We start from the raw sequence: 19,754 nt of genomic DNA on the forward strand, positions 1-19,754 counted from the left end.
GTTGGAGTGGAACTGAGAAACTCGCTTTGTGGATTAGGAGTGTAGGGCCTGTTGAGAGTGGAGCTGGAACACGGAGAAAAATCTTGTAGGACCACAGATCCCACACAGAGCGCAAGTAATAGCAATCTATGACTAAAGAAACGGAAAATCTGTGCAACACCAAGACAAACACAAATAGAACAGCTGAAAAACGGACAAAGGATTTGAAAGAGAGTCCAAAGATCACACACAGGTGGACCAAAAGGTACATTAAACAACAGCAGGCAACAGAGCAAACAAGTCAAAACTACCACTTCAAACCTAGTTTATAAAAAAAATCAAGGCCACTGCTGTTGAGTCTGAATTAACAATAGCTGCTGGGGGATTTAAACCAGCAGGGAGGCATGGCCTTCGGGTTATGAGTTCTTCCTCGGGTAGAGGAGGTGGGGTTGGGGTGGGAGTAGGGGATGTGTGTGGGAAAGAACCCTTAGACACACAAAAAATCCCAAAACAAAAAAACCTCCCTACGGACCACAGCACCAGAGCCCCCTGAAGCTGTCCATAGCTTTTTATAATTGTAGTCTTAGGATGAAAGTTGTTTACAAGTGTTCAGGTCTTTCGTTCATAGGGTTGCTGTAAGTCTACGACTCGACAGCATTTAACAACCACAACAACAGCATAGAGAGATCAGTTGGCCTAGTGGACAGAATGTGATGCTACCAAGCCAAAAGTAGGTGACTTTAATCTGTGGCCCTTAGGCCCGGATTTAACTGTTTTTGGTCAAACATTCTTCTAGGTTGCATAGCCCTGGTGTGTCCGCTTGCCATACTGAGGTAACTTGTAGTTGCTGTGAAGGTGAACACTGTGACACTGATGTGTCTGATGCATTAAAGGTTACCTATAGTGGACAGTGTTTGGTGGAGCTCCCTGATTAAAACAAGCTTGGAAGCAGGAGAGGCATCCATTTCCGAAAATAGCTTGCCTCCAGAAACCCTATGAACCTGAAGAAAGCATGAAAGTTATACAAGCATCCAGGTCTTTCGTTCATAGGGTCGCTGTGAGTCACCTCCTACTCAATGGCACTTAACAACAACAACAACAACAGCATAGAGAGAGAGATCAGTTGGCCTAGTGGACAGAAAGTCATGCTTCCAAGCCAAAGGTGGTTGACTCTAATCTGCAGCCCCCAGGCCTGCCTTTATTTGTTTTTGGTGAAACAGTCTTCTAGGTTGTGTAACCCTGGTATGTCCATTTGCTGTACAGAGGTAACTCGGGGTTGCTGTGATGCTGAACACTGTGACACTGAGGAGTCAAATGCGTTAATGGTCACCCACGGGGGACAGTGCTTGGTGGAGCTCCCCGATTAAAACAAGCTTGGAAGCAGAAGTTATGAAATAACTTATGAAATAGTTTGCCTCTGGAAACCTTATGAACCTGGAGAAAGGACGAAAGTCACACAAGGTGTCCAGGTCTTTTGTTTATAGGGTTGCTATGAGTCGCCTATGACTCGACGGCACTTAAAAACAACAACCTGATACAAGCTTTTTTATAATTGTAGTCTTATATAATATTTGGCCTTTTAAGACTGATTTCAGTCAGCACAGTGTACTCTAGATTCCTCAATCTGCTTTCCATAGTGGTTACAGTCTCACTGGCATCTGTCCCCCAAAGAGGCACTGGGAGATACGAACCACCAGAGAGGACGGTAGCCTAGTCCGCAGGATTTGTGCTGCTCATGCAAAGGCTGTGGCTCCCTGCTAGTTCGAATCTACCACCAGCTCGGTGGCAGGAAGGTGGGCATTCTTCCTTTTGTGCCATTTATGGCCTCTGAAAACCTGGTGGAGGGTCAGCTATGAGTTGATTCGGAATCAACAATGAGTTGTGAGGGTTTTTTATTTTGAGAGCTTGATGGGTACACGTGTGGCTTCCTTTCGGTCTGATGAAAAATGTTCTGGACCTAAATAGTAGGGATGGTTGCACACACGGTCAATGTACAAAATGGCATTAAATGGGACATTTAACTGTTTTTAAAAAGGATGAATTTCCTCATGCTTATTTTACCACAATAAATAATTACAATAAATAAATAAATAAATGCAAAAATAATACCTTAATTTTTTCACTTTCTTTTCTCACTCGCTTGGCATTTTCAATAACGTAAACAGTACTCTTATTGACCTCATTATCAGCTCTGTGTCTCAACCAATCCTCATATCCCTAGAAGGATAAAAAGAACTATATAATCAAGGTGAGGCAATGACATCATTAATAAATAGCTCTACACCCCCACAATGAATCACCAGCAGATATTTATACTTAAAAACTACTCATTTCAACTCAGAATGCTAATGAGACAAAGCTGCACATTGCAATAACAAAAATAGAGACATCTTTTCAAATGATCCCTTAGATAAATTGCAGTATGAAAAGCTTCCTTCATTCTTCAGGTAAGTAATGACAACACTCCTCTACAGCTTTATGACCCTGCAATTGTGAAGGATTACCATTTTAGGGTTTATTTTCTTCTAGACGTAGCCACTTAAATACATTCTTCTGTGGTAGATATTGAAGTGATGGGCTCTGAGGAAACACCACAATCCTTCCCCAACCACAAAGAAGAGAAAAAGGCAAGTTGGGACTGCTTTGGAAGGTAATTTATGGTAAGTTTTTATTTCTGATGAGCAGCTAAACTTCACTGAGTTGGTGATGAAAAGAGAAAAATCAGACTTCCTCTCTGAAAATTAAACAGGCAAACGTGCATTGGTTCGTTTTTGTTTGTGCTTTTTTATATGGAACAGACTGAAACCGAAAGGAACGATGAAGGTCATGGCTTCGCTGGAGCATGGCCTCTTTCCTCCCTTTTTAATCTCTTGCTTTTTCCTCTGCAGCAATGCCTGTACCTTCTGTCTCTTTTCAACTACAGTTCTCGGAAAAATCCTTTGATCGCTAGCCTTCTTTTCTCTCCCCTCTTCAACAATTCCATATTCATTTCTCACAGTCCCTCCCAATGACAACGCTAGGCATTGCTGCATAGGGTATTTTCTGAGTTGTTAGAAAGGAACTGATACGAAATGGTAATGAGAGTAAAACTGATCAGGAAAAGCTCTGAAAACTCTACGCGCGCTATTCTTGGACTCAGGAATTCTATGATGCTAATGAAAATAATCCTAAAAGCTTAAGGGAAAGAACATTCCAAAGGTCTTTATTTAGCAGCCAAACAGTTGATAAAATATTCTTGCAGTTCCTGGTAGGCGAGATACTAGACCAGATAACCTGAAGGCAAGGGTGGCCTTGCTCCCCAAACTGTTTACAGAACTTTTAATTTTTTAAGCTTCACTGACTAACTTTTTACAAGTATGTTTGTAAGTCCGCAGATTCTGTGGACCATCTCAATACTTGATCAAGAGGGGAGCTCTGGTGGCCTAGTGGCAAGAAGCTGCAACTACAATCCCAGAGGTGCACGGTTCGAACCCACCAGATGCTCTGCCGGGGAAGGAGGGGCAATCTCCTCCTGTACCAGTCAGATCTGATTTGACGGTACACGCACACACACACACACACACACACACACACAAATAATAAAATAAAAATAAAAAATACTTGATCAAGATTACTAATCCATCCCTACACTCTCAGTTTGTTTTTGTCATTATCATTTTCTTCTTAAATTCTTCAAAGAGATTACTGTGTAAGATGTTGAAAGTGCTTCAAAGGCACATCACAATTATGAGTAGTTCTAATAAGAAGAAACACAAGACCCCACCTACTACCCCAGGTCCGTTAGCAGCATAAGAAAAGATAGTAAAATTACAGTATTTGTGTTCATGAGTTCTCTGCTAGAGGCAACAATAAAAGCCCACCAGACTAAAACAATTAACACCCAGTAAAAGTTCACCTCCCAATGCCCAACTAAGTTGGTTGTACTTTCTAATTTATGCTCTCATCCCTGTACACAGATACTGAGGAGGAAAAGAATAAAGAAATTAAGGATAAAAACCCAAGTATACTTAGTCCATTTTCAATGGTAATCAAATAGAAATGAAATCTATCAAGGATACTCACTGTTCTACATAAATATGAAAAACACTGGACAATAAAATTCAAAGGAGATTGGACCAGAGTTTAGGCGTAACTGTAAAGAATACATTTACCTGCTTGATGGCTGTAACAGTTATAACAAAGAACAGTGGAAGTCCACTGGTAACTGGGCTGGTTGGTGTGTCTACTGTGACCTAGGCGAAGAAATTGACAGTAAAATTAAACAAGCCATTAACACATTTGTAACAATCACACGTTTCAAATATCTAGACAGAAAAGCAACACGTTTCAAATATCTAGACAGAAAAGCAAGCAAAACACATTGAGCTAATTTTCATCAAAGCAAAAGCAACTCACAGAGTAGGTTACGAAGCAATCCTGCATTGATGTTTACTCTTTATCTCAGCTTAAACTAACCCTATTACTGAACTAAATCTATTTGTTCAGCACCTATTTGTTGAGCATATCTCTGTCCAGTCTTGTGCTATTATTAGCCACTCTGAGAGTGTAGCTCTAATAAGATGGAGGTAAGTCCCTGTCCTCATGTAACAAGCAGCTTAAAGGGAAAGTCAAACATTAAAATAAATCATCAGAATTATACATACATATGTTGAGATGTGAGAACGGTAAGAATTAGCTAGTTGAAGGGGAACTTTTGATGCCTGGTCAACAATGAATGCAACAATGAATGGCAGAAGGGAGCAAGGCACAGGTAAAGAAATGAAGGACAACAGTGGTACCTGATGAAACCATCAAGGGAGGAAGGGGCCAGATCATAAAGGGCTCTTGAGACCAGAGTATGCAGTTTATTCTTTATCCCACAAACAAAGGGAAGCCATTAAAGACTTTATGCATGGACAGAACAGCATTTTGAACAGATTCTCTTCCTCTCCAAGCTTAAACTGAAACGAACTCCCTCCCTTCTGATTAATTTTCAGCCAGACAATAGACAGGCATATAAAGTGATCAACACAAGATCTAAAAGGCAGCTTTGCTCAAGGGTAAAGCTCAGAAGAGGAATCTCTGGGGTCTGGTAGCAAGAACCTGCACTGTAATCCCAAGGGCACAGGGTTCGAGGCCACCAGCCACTCTGCAGGAGCAGGATGGGCAATGTCCTCCCATGCAATTACTGCCCCTGAAAACCTGCCAGAGAATTTGCTATTGGTCAATTATGAATCTATGGTACACAACAACAACAAAGCTCAGAAGGCAGGAAGAAGTCAGAAGGGAGGATGAATGAAAACAAATCACAGGAAGGAAGCGGAAAGAGTACATAGTGAGGGGCTATCATCAATTTCAAAATCAAAGGTGTTTAAACTGTTGACTGGAAAACCAATTTACTTTGCAAAATGTCTCCCAAATTTAATAAAAAATGTTTAAAATGAAAAATTGGAAGGGAACAAAAGAGTGGAAGCAGGGGATTCATTTTGAGGCCTAGAAGAGGATGGTAGCAGCAGATTAAGTGAGAAGTTATTTTAGGTGGCAACACTTAAGACACAAACGTGATAGGACAGGTGAGGGGATCCATGCAGAGGTGATGACTTCCAAGCAGATGTTATCATCAGGCTTTGGAAAGGAAAATACTTTAAGAGAACTAGACTAGACAGTTGGAAGGGCATAAGTTCAAATTGCCCTCAAACTCATTAACTCTCTCTCATTCCCAACCCTCACCAAGCCTGGCCCTGCCACACACACTCTGAGCAACAGACATAGTGCACACGTCAAGCGTTTAAATTACTCTGCGCCTTTCTGCAATCTTCTCCCTATGCAGGAGATACCAGCCAGGCATTAGTCAGTGGGTTACCCCTTTGGGTCTGTCGAGGCTCCCCTCTTCTTTGAAGCCGAATCAGACTCCTCTTGAGTAGAGAGAATCGGAATCTCCACTGAATTCTGGTAGCATTTTACTCCTGCCATCTGTATTACATTCACTACATTAAATTACGTGGCTACTTGACTGTCCTTTCAGCTACAGAACAAATTCTTTAAGGGGATAAAAGCCATGGCTATAGCCTCTCAGTCCCTCCTACCATTCCCCCCGCCCCCCACATTACCACATGGCATGCAGCGGGTGCTGCTTCGACATCTGCTGAATTAACAGAAGTGTACCACTTGCCAAGTGGAAAGAATGACTCCCATGAGCCGCATCTGCTTCACAACGGATGCTCCACTGTCCTAGAACATATCCGACCAAGGCTCCTCTTGAAATGTTCCATCACTCAAGACTGAAACTGGCTCCCTCCCATTTCATAGCCAGATTGTTTCCAAGTAACAGGCTAAATTCAATTTCAGTACCATTCACTCAAAACCTCAAGGGGGATCAACAGAAACACTTAACAACAACAAGGCATTTGAGCAGCTTCATTTGGGAGGCTTTTTTTCTGCTTTGTTTTAAAAAAGAAAATAGAGGGGAGAGTACCTTAAATGTAGTAAAAATTTCAGGGGGTAATTTTGGTGTGAGAGTTCAACGGCTTAAACTTAAAGAGACTTAAAGAGAGGACACACAATTGAAAATATGTAAAACATCAAAAGGAACAGAAGGAAACGGATTTATCTCGGTCTCTGAACCTTCATGTGTGTAAATTCACAAGAAAGAGCAAAGTGGTAATCCAAGAAGATCTGCAACACATTTTCAATCAGACCAACAACATAAAACTACCAGTCTGAACTATTTTCAGTAACGATACTGCTATTGCCTTTAATGGAACAAAATATAGGTCCCTTTCGAGTGAACTGAGATGAGAAATCCACAAAAGCTTTAAAGAAAGTAATAACTGAGAGGGGGGGAAAGGCTTTGTGGTGAAAATAATACTTAAAAAAAGTTTCTTTTTTAACTTTATTTTTTTTAATGAACGCTTACAGAGATTTTGGATTTCCATTCATTCATTGTTGCACTTTTCTCCCTGCCCACCCCTCCCCCCAAGTAGTACTTCTCTTTGAAAAGTAAAAGAAAAATTATTTCATTGGTATAGAATCCTCTCCCCCGCCAATACACTCCACTATGCAGCCTTCATTCTGGACTCTTGTCATAACCATAATACTCAATCATATAGCGCTTTCAAACAGTCCTCTCCCTCATCTGTTTCAATGCAGTATACAAAATTTATCCAGTTTTTCTCAGTCTTACCCCAACCATGATGTCAGCCCCGTTTTACAACAGTGACACTATGTAGTATTTGTCCTTTTGTGACTGAGATATTTCACTCAGCATAATGTCCTCCAGGGTCACCCATTTTGAATAATATTTCATGCGTTCCTTGTTTTTCAATGCAGCATAGTGTTCCATGGTGTGAATATACCACAGCTTCTCTATCCATTTGTTTGTTAGCTTTGTTCACAATAGCAAAGAGTTGGAAAATACTTTTTTTAAAAAAAACATCACAGCCCTTAAAATATGCTTGCTACCATTTCAAGCACTTCATATATATATACATGCATGAAAGTTGGACAATGAATATGGAAGACCAAAGAACTGATGTCCTTGAATTGGGGTGTAGGCAGGAATAGTGATTACATATCATAGACTGTCATTTGCCCTAGATAAAGGATAGTCAGAATAATCCTTAGATAGGAGGGCACTTACTGCCTAGAATAATCAACCAGGTAAGGTCCAAAGGGCAGCATTTGCCCAAGGATAAAGCCCAGAGTGCTGGAAGGGGTAGGAATGACACATCAATGGAAATGAGACACACAGGAAGGAAGTGGAAGGAGTGTGGTCACATTGTGGGTATCATAAAAATGTTCTCAACAAATTGGTTTGAATTGAGAAACAACTTTCTTTGTAGAAAACAATGCAGCTTTTCTGTGCAGAGGGTACACCAACGGGCGCCTGTCTGGCAGTGATGGTTAGGCTGGGGCAGGACTGAACCATGTTTTCTTCTGTTGAGCCAGAGTCAACTCAACAATATAATCTCTTCATCAAACAGGACTGTAAGGTCAGGAAGGGATTGAAAAGTTGTTTAAAGTAACCAAGTGTCCAAAGGGTGAGTCAAGGAAGTGCTTACCTGTACAAGGAAAATGATGAGAAAATAAAAATTTGCAATTCTTCTAAACTGCTCAAACAGATTCTTTGGGAGGAAATTCCAAAGTGTATACTGTAATGGGGAAGAGAAGGAAGTATATTATCAGAAAAGAAAGTTTAAAAATCTTAATAATAATGATTGATGGTCATTCTTATCTAAGATTCCAATTCAAGTGGCACTTCCTATATTCGACACTTTAAAAAAACCCTTGTGTTTTTTAAAAAATATTTATTTTATATTTAGTTAGGCAATAATACATATAGTCACCACTGTCAAACTTAATATGAGATGTTAGATGTTTGATCCAATTTTCCTTCCTGGATAAGTTTTTTTTTCCTATCTCTGTTGGTTTTGAAAACACAATACCAGAAGAAGAGTGGCCCAATGCCAAACACCGCTCCTATGAGTGAGAGCTTGGGAGGGGCCTGGAACTGGGATAAGCATTCACTGAACTTGTATTATGTCCAACGAGGCTGGACAGGATCTTCTATGATTGACTGGCGGTTAGGGTTGTTGGGCTGAAGCAGATATTCCCATTTAAGCCAGGATCTTACGGCCAGTCGCTCATTTTGTGCCCACCAGGTCTCTGGAGATACATTATATTCTGCTGGGTCGAGGGTAGCAGGTTAGGTGGCCAGGCACAATGGCTTGTACTTTGGGAACGACATCTTGGCTACCCAAGAAAACCTTGTTAAAACCCCTATCACACACACACATACACATATAATTTTAATTATGCTATTATCTAGACATCTTTCATTGTCACTGAGTCAGAACTAACTCCATAAAAACATTTTCAGAAATGACATCTTCAGGTCTCCATAGTACAATGTTTCTAAATTGTTGTTAGGTGCTGTTGAGTCAAGTATGACTCCTAAGAACCCTATAAACAACAGACCTGAACCCTGTCCCAGCCTCTGCCAGCTCCAACATCTCGGACACACTTCAGCTCATTGTATAATTGTTATCTACTGTGTCAATTCATTTTGTTGATGGTCTTCCTCTCTTTTGCTGACCCTTCATCTATAACCAACAACAAACCCAGAAGGTTCACCCCCTGAGACTCAAGAAGTGCCTCAGGGAAGACCATTCAACATTAAGTGTGGAATTAACTATAAATAAATGTGTATCAGCAGGAGAGGACAGTACATAGTTTTCATCAGATCCTCAAAGGCAGATTGTAAACAACCAGCCAAAGGGCATATGGAGTCACTTTAAAGAGGACATAGTCCAGGTCAACACCTAACTGCTCCAGTTACTTCAGATCAATTTTCTACAAATTTCTATCAAAGCTAAAAGCTAACAACAGACTAGGAATCTGGTATGCTGACCTTCTGCTTTCAAGTTTTTAATTACACAAATAAACACTGGGAACTGGGGGGGGGGGTGCTACCATATCAAAAAGAAACACTTTTTGTCCTTGTTTCTAAGCCCTAGAGTACATTTACTACTCTTTTAACAGGCCCAGTGTGTTACTTCCTTGAGAAATGCAGGTTATCATTTTATAGGGAACTAGTGAAGGAGAGGAAGACCCCCAACAAGACGGACTGACACGGTGACCTCAGCAAGAGGCTCTAGCGTCAGATTATGAGGATTGTTCAGGTTGGCTGTTCACAGGGTTGCTGAGTCACACTCAATCCGACAGCCCAACAACAAGTGCTTATACAGGGAGCTCTGGGGACTCAGTAGTATGGAGCTGTACTATCAATGCAACGGCACCTGGTTCAAATTCACCAGCCACTCTGTGGGACAAACTTGGGGAATCTCTTCTTATGCAAGTCATCGCCTCTGAAAACCAGCTGGAGCGTCAGCTATGGGTTGGTTTCCGCTGACTGGTAAACAACTGCATGTATGCTCCTCTTCTTTCTTTCCTCGAGTCACGAGCTGTTTATTAAGATGTCAGGGACCGTGTCACAGATACACGACAGGACACAGGGAGGTTCCCATCTCCGCCTGAACAGTTTTTGCACCAGTCATGACACTTTTCCTGTTGTGTGCTGTCTGTTTCTTGCTGTCAGTAATAAAAGGTGTGCTAGGGAGCATCTTGTGTATGTTGGTTCTGGAATGTGCTAAAATTAGATTTTTCTTTATCTCTTTGCCACTTACTATTATTTCCTGAAAGGAGGTGAGCCAAGGCGACTGTAAATAAGTGAACACACACACACACAGACACACATTACCAAAACCAGTAAAAAAGTTTTATTACAGTAATTTAACAGAGACATGGCGAGTGAAAGAGAAAAAGAGGCCATGCAAAAGGGTTAAAGATGAAAGGAAGGAAAACGGGGAGAAACATCCTGATAGGTGGTGTCAAACCTTTGGCACTTTGTCAGTAGAAAAAGACAGACCCTCAGGTGGGCACTGCTTTCATTGGCTCCCCATCTCCTGGGATTGGTCATCGCCTAGCCAGTCTAGGGACCTATGGGATTGGTGGGAGTTTAGCTCCCCTGCATTCCTGAGGATGGGGCTTCTTCCTGATGTAACCCCATTTCTGGCTCCTGTCAGAGGTACTATCATTTTGGTGCAACTGTTTTTGCCTTCCCGGCTTATTTCCTCTGAGACACTGAGTTTTTAGCCCTCTCCTATGAGAGCAGGGAAGAGAGACACACACTAGGTAACAATTCTATCCCTTGACAGGTTCCGATCTGAAGGACTTCACAGTCAAAGAAGAATCATGAGTAGTGACTGGCCCCCTTTCTCTAATGGTCTCCTGATCCCATAGGAACCTAGGACATCCTGAGAATACATCACAGACTCAGCTGAACAAAATAACTATAACACTTAGCTGTAAATAAGCCACCCAAAACTGTTCACTTTACTAAATTACTGTATCCATTTTTTTTATCAACTCTCATGTAGGCATGAAATCCAACTATGAAAATAATAGAATCTCATCTCATTACCAATGGCAAGCAGATGAATTTGGGGGGAAAAGTCACTCTTTCCACCAGACTCAGGTAGAAGCACAAAAGGAATTACCAGAACACAAGTGAATCAGGACTTCAAGGATTTAATAACTTAAAAAACAATGTACCTTCAAAGAGAATTAGATAAGTCCGGAAAAATGAATTCTAACATATTCCGTAGAAAAATTGAACCTTCTCTTTTCCAAGACAGAAAGCAGTTTATCTTTTTGCACTTCTAAAAACATCACTACACTATGATTTTAGTGAAATTTTACAAAAAGACTAGGTTTTCATTCATTCCTTGATACACTATTTTCCTCCCTCCCCTAACCCCAATTCACTGCCTCGTTCCAAATTGTTAATTGCCGTGCATACAATGCCTAATCTTATCCACTCCTTTCAGAAAGTCCTTCTCCAGTGCAATGTTTATTATCTTCCCCCCAGGTAGCTAGATATTAATCCTATTTTTATAACAATGATCTTATGTGATACCTGTCCTTTTGCGAGTGGGATATTTCATTCAGCATGTCTTCCAAACTCCTCCATCTTGTGCAGATTTTTTAAAAAATATTTTATATTGTTTTGCTCACAACTTACGCAGTGTTTTATAAGTTCATTGCTTTTCAATGCTGCATAATATTCCAGTGTGTAAATATATCACAATTTTTCTAGTAATTCGTTTGTTGATGGGCACTGAGGCTGTTTCTATCTCTTTGCAAATGTGAATAATGCTGAATAAGGTGTGTGTTTTTTTTAATTATTTAGGGTATATTCCTAACAGTAAAATAGCTGGCTCAAAAGTTATGACTATTTCCAACGTTTTGAAGAAGCCTTCTATAGTAGTGTACCATTTTATATTCCCACCAGCAGTGTATGAGAGATTCAATTTCTCCACATCCTTGCCAGCATTTGTTGTTCTGTTGAACTTTATTATTATTATTATTGCTGGGCTGAGATGATATCTCATTGTTTTGACTTGCACCTCTCTAATAACTAGAGATTTTGAACATTTCTTCACGTGTTTGTTGGACATTCTTTTTTGGTAAAATGTCTGTTCACATCTTATGCCCATTTTGCAAGTGGGTTGTTTGCCTTTTTCTTGTTGAGGTGCTGGAGTATTCATTTTATACAGGAGGAGTATTCATTTTATACAGGAGTCCCTTATGAAATATGTCATTGCCAAATATTTTTTCTCAGTCTCTCAGGCTTCCTTTATATATTACTGGAGAAGATTTTGATGGACATAAGGATTTGGTTTTGAGAAAGTCCCATTCATCTGTTTTATCCTCTCCTGGCTGTAGGTTTTTTCATTATACTTGGAAGTCTATTAATGCCATAAATTAGAGCTTCTCTAGTTATTCCTAGTTTTTCTCTGCTGAACTATTTAGTCATTGACTTCACTCCTAAGTCTCTCAAATCTAACTTTGAAAATGAAGAGAAACACTAGTAGAATTTGATGCTTGGCACTTTAACCCAAGGTACTTTTCTCACATGTGTTCTAAGCTTCACTTGGGTCTAACCTTCGAAGAATTAGCTGGAGTCCCACTGATCCTTATCCCACTGAAATACATGAACTGCCACAAAAAGAGAGGAGGGCACAGAGGAGATGAAAACAATCATAATGCTTTTCCTAAGGAAAGGAATTTCCATAGTTTTTTTTATCAGCTACAAAATTCTGGTGATTCCCAAAGGACCTTTTCAGAATACATTAAAGCAGCACACTTGCAGATCACATTTTTTCCTAAAGAAAATGCTTGTATTCTCAATAGAGAAAAAAAAAGAATACTCATTTTAAAAATAAATAAAATTCAAAGTAGGTCAAAGTGTTTATCTTCAGCGCTTCTTGAATTTACAGGATTTATTCCCAGTAGTACAATAACATTTCTGATGGTATTTGTAAACCAAAAAAGCACCTAATTAATAAAGTTATTTCATGAAGGGTGGAGAAAGGAAACCAACACTTGCCACAAGTTTCTGGAAGGTAGCTAACATAGTCTATAAAGGTTACATTTCCTCAATTACGTACTTCTGGTATTAACGCAAATAACCAAAAGACAATTTAAAGAAGAAAAAGCCAAATTATGAAATCATTAGTCTCCTCTGAGTGGACCCAAAGGCCTCCTTTCATAAGGGCCACCTGCAAATTAAAAAAAATGTGAGACCAAAGAAATCTTAGTAGCGTAATTTGCACCAGTCACAGAAATATAAATAACATTACCAACTACCATTCAATGAGTTGTTGGTACATGCAAAGCACAGTGTTACATGCTTTCTGTGGAGTGTTTTCTGAGGTAAACACTATTAATATCTGCACTTTAGGAATCACTGCAACAGAGAGATAAAACGAACTAACTTCAAACTCAGGTCATGTGTCTCCAAAGGGGAAGCTCTTCATCACTATACTATACCATGCTCTTGTGTAAATATTCATTCTATTAAGATAGCATCCTTTTTTAAAAACTTACTAAACAAAATTATTTTTCAGTTCCTTATGAAAAGGAAGATCATTAATCAGGAATTAACGAAAACTATAAACACATAATAAGCACACAGGAAAAAATAGATAATAGTCTCTCAATATCCTGGTTTCTAATCTATTATGTGAAGTAAAATCTTGCTGAAGATTATGTAAAAACTATTAGAACAGTACATCAACAGGGAACTACCAAAAGTATAGTCTGGGTTTAGAAGAGGCTGTGGCACTAGGGACCTCACTGCCAATGTCAGATGGATCGTGGCTGGAAGCAAAGAGTACCAAAAGAATTTCTACATGTGTTTCATTGACTAAAACAAACTACGGCTAACCTTGAGAAGAATGGGAATGCCAGAACACTTGATGATGCTCATGCGAAACCTATACCTGGACTACGAGCCAGTCGTCAGAACAGAGCAAGGAAATGCTGCATGGTTCAAAATCAGGAAAGGAATATATCAGGGATATCCCCTGTCTTCACAGCCTTTCAATCTCTATGCAGAACAGATCATTTGGGAGGCTGGACTTTATAAGGAGGAGTGTAGCATCAGGACTGGAGGAGGACTCATCAACAACTTGCATTATGGAGATGATACAACCTTGCTCACTGAAACCTGGGCAGGACCCAAAGCATCTTTTGCAGAAAGTCGAGGACTGTACTCTTCAGTATGGATTGCATCTCAATATGAAGAAAACAAATATTTTCACCAGTGGTCTAATTGGCAGCACCGTGATAGATGGAGAAGAGATTGAGGTTGTTAACAGCTTTAGCTTGCTTGGCTCCACAATCAACACTCTTGGCACAAGCAGTCAGGATATCAAAATATGAACTGGATTAGGAGTCTCCAGAGTGCTGAAATGCAAAGATGTCAGTCTAGAGACAAAGATGCACCTGTTCCAGGCCATGGTCTTTGCAATTACTCATTATGTATCAGAGAGCTGGACAATGGATAAGGATGACAGAAGAAGAATTGATGTCTTTAAGCTGTGGTGCTGGAGAAGAGTACTGAACATACGATGGACTACTAGGAGAACAAACAGGTCTGTTCCGGAGAGGGTGAAACCAACCTGCTCTCTGAAGACATGGATTTTGAAGTTGCCAGGACATCATGCTTGGAAGGGTAGAAGGACAGTGCAGAAGAGGTAAACACTCGATGAGATGGATCAACATAGTGACTGGGGTAATAATGAGTGTAGCTGTGTCAGCGACAGTGAGACTGGCTCAGGATAGGACAGAGTGTATAGGGTCGCTAAGAGTTGCAGATGACTTGATGGCACATAACAACAACAACAACTTACTGTAGGTAGTCTGTAAATTATCCTAGTTTCTGTTAGTAAATTGGCTTAGAAAAGGGATCTTTATTTGCCCTATAAGCACCCAAATATTTAAATAAGTAATTATACAACTTTGCCTGCTAGTGGGTAAAACAGAATTAAAACAACAACAAACATGGGTAGAGAAGCTGTGGTATATTCGCACAATGGAATATTATGCTGCATTGAAAAACAAGGAACTCATGCAATATTATTCAAAATGGGTGACCCCGGAGGACATTATGCTGAGTGAGGGATCTCAGTCACAAAGGGACAAATGCTATATATGGTGCCACTGTTGTAGAATGAGGCTGACATCGGGATGGGGGTAAGACTGAGGAAAACTGGATGAAATATGTTTATGGTATTGAAGTCTTTGGGGGAGAGAATATTTTATATTTTAGGGCATTATGTTTATCGTAAGAGTAAGGAATGAGGATTGCAGAGTGGATTATATTTGGGGTTGGGGGATGTGTGGGGGAGACTGGGTACCAATGAGGGAGTTTTTCTTTTGCTTTTGAAGGAGAGGAGCGAACGGGGGTGGGGGGGCGGGGAGAAGGGTGCAACAATGAATGAATGGAATTCCAAAATCTCTGTAGATGGTCATTGAAATGAAAAATAAGTGTATTTTTAAAAAAACCAAAAAAACCCCAAAAACAACAAACAGCAAACTGACCCTAACCCCATTGCTGCTGAGTCGGTTCCAACTCATCGCAACAGTCCACCAGGTTTCTGAGACTGTAGATCTTTCTAGAAGGAGACAGTGTCTATCTTTCTCCCTTGGATATGCTGGTGGGCTGGAACGGCCTAACACTACACAGAGTTCCTTCAGTGACACTGAAGCCAGACAATGTAGGAAAAGAATCTTATTAAAACAAAATGGACTGTAACTGAGTTTTAAACATGATTTTAAATATGTGCAATAAAGTATTAACACTAATATAATGAAAACAGGGTATTACTTTACCATCTTCTCCTTCAAACAGTACGGAAAACAAAATTATCCTAGAAAAGCCATGCATTATGTGTTAAGGGCTTTTTATTTGGAATCACTAGATCTTAGAGCTCTGATGGCCTAGTGGTAAGAAGCTGCACTGTAATCCCAAAGGCACGTGGTTTGAATCCAGCTGCTCTTCAAGAGAAAGATGGGCAATGTCCTTCTGTTCCATTTATGGCTCTGAAGCCCCACTGGATGGCTGTGGATTGGTTCCACCTTGACGGCACACAAGAAGAGATCTTAGAAAGCAGCTGTGATCCTATCACTCATTATGTGTGGTGACCAGGACGCTAACTTCACCTCTCTGCTCAGGCTGTTCATCTATCATGCTGTTCAGTTGAAAAGAATGACTCCTCAGGACTTATAGCTCTTTAAGTTCCTGATGTGGGGTAAAATACAACTGTTGATTCTTTCCTTGGATACTACAATGTTATCTACCATAGAGTGGAGCTGACTGAGAGTTGACCCTCTAGTACCTTTTCAGGAGCAGTAAATTGCACGGGAAGCCACTCCCCATCGTTCTCCCATGACACAGCTGGTAAATTTGAACCCAGTGTCTTTGGGATGGCCCGAGCTCCCACGGATACCACTGTTGTTGCTGTTATGTTCTGTCAAGTTGGAACTGACTCATAGCTGACCCTCTGGGGGGTTGTCTATCTTTCTCCTGCAGAGCAGCTGGTGGATTTGAACTGTGTGCTGTCAGGTTGGCAGTGGAGGTCCTGACCACTAGGCTACCTACCATAGATAAGTCTAAATTTCCAACGAAGCAACTATTCACTCTGCGGGTCGTGTTGCTGTTACGTGCTGTCAAGTTTTGTGGAGCCGACTCCTAGCGGACCCTCCAGCAGGTTTTCAGAGGCTGCAAACTACACAGGAGGAGAATGCTCATCGTGCTCCCACAGAGCGGTGGACACAGAACTCCTTTTTCTAAGGTGGCTTGGTGGTAAGGAGTTGCCCATGCTCATCCTTCTCCCGTGAAGTAGCTGCTGGTCGGGTTGGCGGTGCACTTGGTCATCAGACCTCCCTGACCTACTCATTAGGGAATAGAACTTTCACTTTCTGGTCATATTTTCATGTTATTCTCCTACCTACACAGAATCTCTACTTCAGTGCTCCAAGAAAAAAACCAAATGAATGTTTGTAAACCAAACCAAATGTTAAATTTGTTTAAAGAGAGAGTATAAATTTTCTGTTTCAGGGTCTAAGTATCTGTGATTAAGGTGATTAAGTTTTGACTTTGCCCTGTCAAACTGCATGGAGGAGGAGTGACGAGTGATATGCTACAGATATGACAGTGACCTAGCTAGCATCTGTGCTAGCCACGCATGGTAACAATGCGGAAAAGTCAACGGATACATGGATAAAAAATTAGCTTCCAATTTTGAAATAATACCTCAGCAATAGAGAGAAATGAGTTCCTGATCCACATTACTACGTGGATGAATTTTGGACAAGCATGCCGAATGTATTAAGTCAATCACAAAAGGGAAGCTATTTGAACAGGTAAGAAAGCAACAGAAGACTAGTATTTCCTTGATAATATCTGAAAGGGGAGAAGTGTGCATTTATTATGTTGTTGTTATGAGCCCCCAGGAGAGCGGAGGTTGGATTTGGTCCACCTGCCTTTGGGTTGGTGGTGCAACTCCTAATCACTAAACCACCAGAACTCCCTCCTTTTTGTACAGAAAGACAATGCAAGAAGGACTCCCTATCAGATTGGAGGGACTTAGCCTCATTCTCGAAAAGTAACTGTCATGAAGACCTCCTTATCAAGTTTGTTGCTGTAAAGTGCCACTGAGTCAACTACGACTCACAGCGACCCTATGAACCATAGCTCTGAACCCAGCTCTATCCTGAGCCAATCTCACTGTCTCTGTCACACCTGCCCCTACTGCCACAGTCACTGTGTCAAATCCATCTCATCCAGGGGCGTCTTCTCCTGTGCTGGCTCTCCACCCATCCAAACATGATGTCCTTCTCCAAGGACTGACTGGTCCCTCCTGGTCACATACCCAAAGTCCTGGTAACACACTCAAAGCACGTGAGACAGAGCTTCACAATCTTTGCCTCCAAGGAACAACTTGTTTTTACCCTCTCCAGGACAGATCTGTTTGTTCCCTTGGCAGGCTATGGGTATGTTCAATACTCTTCTCCAGCACAACTCAAAAACATCGATTTTTCTGTCTTCTTTAGTCACTGTTCAGCTCTCAGATGTATAGCAAGTATTTGAGAAGATTATAGCCTGGATAAGGTGCACCTTAGCCTCTAGACTGACATCATTGCTCTTCAGCACTCTGGGAGGTCCCTGACAGGAGTCTTTCCAAAACATCTCAACTTTTGATTTCCTGACTACTAGTGCCAAGACTGATAACTGTGTATCTGAGCAAGATGAAATTATTAACAACTTCAATCTCTTCTCCATCTATCGTGATGCTAGCAATTGGCCCAGTGGTGAGAATTTTTGTTTTCTTCTTAGTGAGATGAAATCCAGATTGAAGACTGTAGCCCTTGACCTTCTATAGCAAATGCTTCAAGTCCTCCTCAGTTTGGGGGTAAAGGTTGTGTTGTCTGCATAAACAGGTTGTTGATGAACCTTCCTCTAATTCTGATGCCATATTCTTCTTAGACTTCAGCCTCTCAAATGATCTGTTCCACATATAGATTTAAAAAAAGAACAAATGGAAAACTAACATATACAGAATGACGGCTACTAGCTCATGGGAATTACAGTATGTTATATGGCATATTTGCTTCATTTCACTGACAATTTAATCTAGACTTTGAGAGACGAATTTGAGCAAGGTTACACAGGCCAAGATTTGAACCCAGGTCTTCAGACTCTCAATTCACTCTTCTTAACACTACACCAAACTGGAGTAAAGGCAGATGGCAGCCCAGCCACATTAGTAGAACTAACTTAGCAAGTCAAACAGGGTACTAAGAAGCATGCACCCTTTAGGACCCAGGAATGGGTGAGTCCTTGAGAAGATTGTGTGTGTGTTTTGGGTGGGGAATGGATAGGAAAATACAGATGCAAACGAATCGCCTTCTAGGATAGAATATCCTCGGAAAAAAAGCAAATTATTTGCTTCTGAGATTAGCTACTGAAGGACAATTCCAGAAGCTTTGTGTAATAAAGAATTCCTACTTTCAGTACACTTGAAGGTTTAAGGTAATATGTATAATCAACAGGTACTATGAATCACAATAAAAAGCAAGTAAATTATCTTATAGCTCTAATGTGACAAAGTCATTTAAAAAAAAAATAATGCCTTCCAGTGGGATAATTCTAACAATTGGTATGTGATCTGTAGAAGTGTAATGTGTTCATATAAATAAATGCAGTCACTTCCTCAGAAGCATAAATTAAAGTAAGTGCATTATCTAACTCACCATATGAACCCCCATAGAATTTAAGAGAAAACAAAACCTTACCTTGGATGAGACTATTCTATTATCACAAAATCTCTGGGCAATGTAAGCTTCTGTTTCTGAAACTGGATGGTTGCCAACAAACACTGTGCGTGTACCAACTCGCTGCTCTTCTCCAGCACACTGACCAAAAGAAAGAGGAAAAGAGTCAGTTTCTCATCCCATTTCTACACACTTTTTCAGAGCTCAGAATTCCTGTCTAGGCATGTCTGCTTATAGTCTCGAGAGGGAGGGCAAAACCTTCTTAGGAAATGCAAAATTTACCTCCAAGTCCGGGGTTGCTGACTTAGTGTGCCTTGAACCAATTGTTCAAAGACCAACATTGCAATCAGAAAATGTTTATTTAGATAAAATATCCTAGAATGGGAGGTGGTGTCACTTTACTTTTCAGTGCCAGTCATTTTCTTTCATCCACAGCTCCAAAAGCCCCAGTGATCATTATCACAGCAGCAAAATTAGTAAAAAGGCCAGAAATGTTTCATTTATTATATAACAATTATCGAGGACAACAATCTCATCTACTTAACAAATAGTACAAAGCAGAATGCAAATCCTAATAAGTATACAAGCCAGACTCCAGAATGGCTGCCCCAAAA

General features: G+C 40.6%; 1 protein-coding gene across 1 annotated transcript in view; it reads right to left on the reverse strand.

Annotated features, from left to right (window-relative positions):
• ATP11C (ATPase, class VI, type 11C) overlaps nt 1-19,754 on the reverse strand; it is a 106,476-nt gene that overhangs the window by 71,846 nt on the left and 14,876 nt on the right. The window contains 4 exon segments of the mRNA XM_006881898.1: nt 2,089-2,196; nt 4,131-4,211; nt 8,019-8,108; nt 19,162-19,313. Of these exon segments, the coding sequence (XP_006881960.1) occupies nt 2,089-2,196; nt 4,131-4,211; nt 8,019-8,108; nt 19,162-19,313 (431 nt within the window).

The sequence above is a fragment of the Elephantulus edwardii genome, unplaced genomic scaffold, assembly GCF_000299155.1.
Source record: "Elephantulus edwardii isolate Elephantulus edwardi_28Jun2011 unplaced genomic scaffold, EleEdw1.0 scaffold00016, whole genome shotgun sequence".
In the NCBI taxonomy this organism is placed as follows: Eukaryota; Metazoa; Chordata; class Mammalia; order Macroscelidea; family Macroscelididae; genus Elephantulus; species Elephantulus edwardii.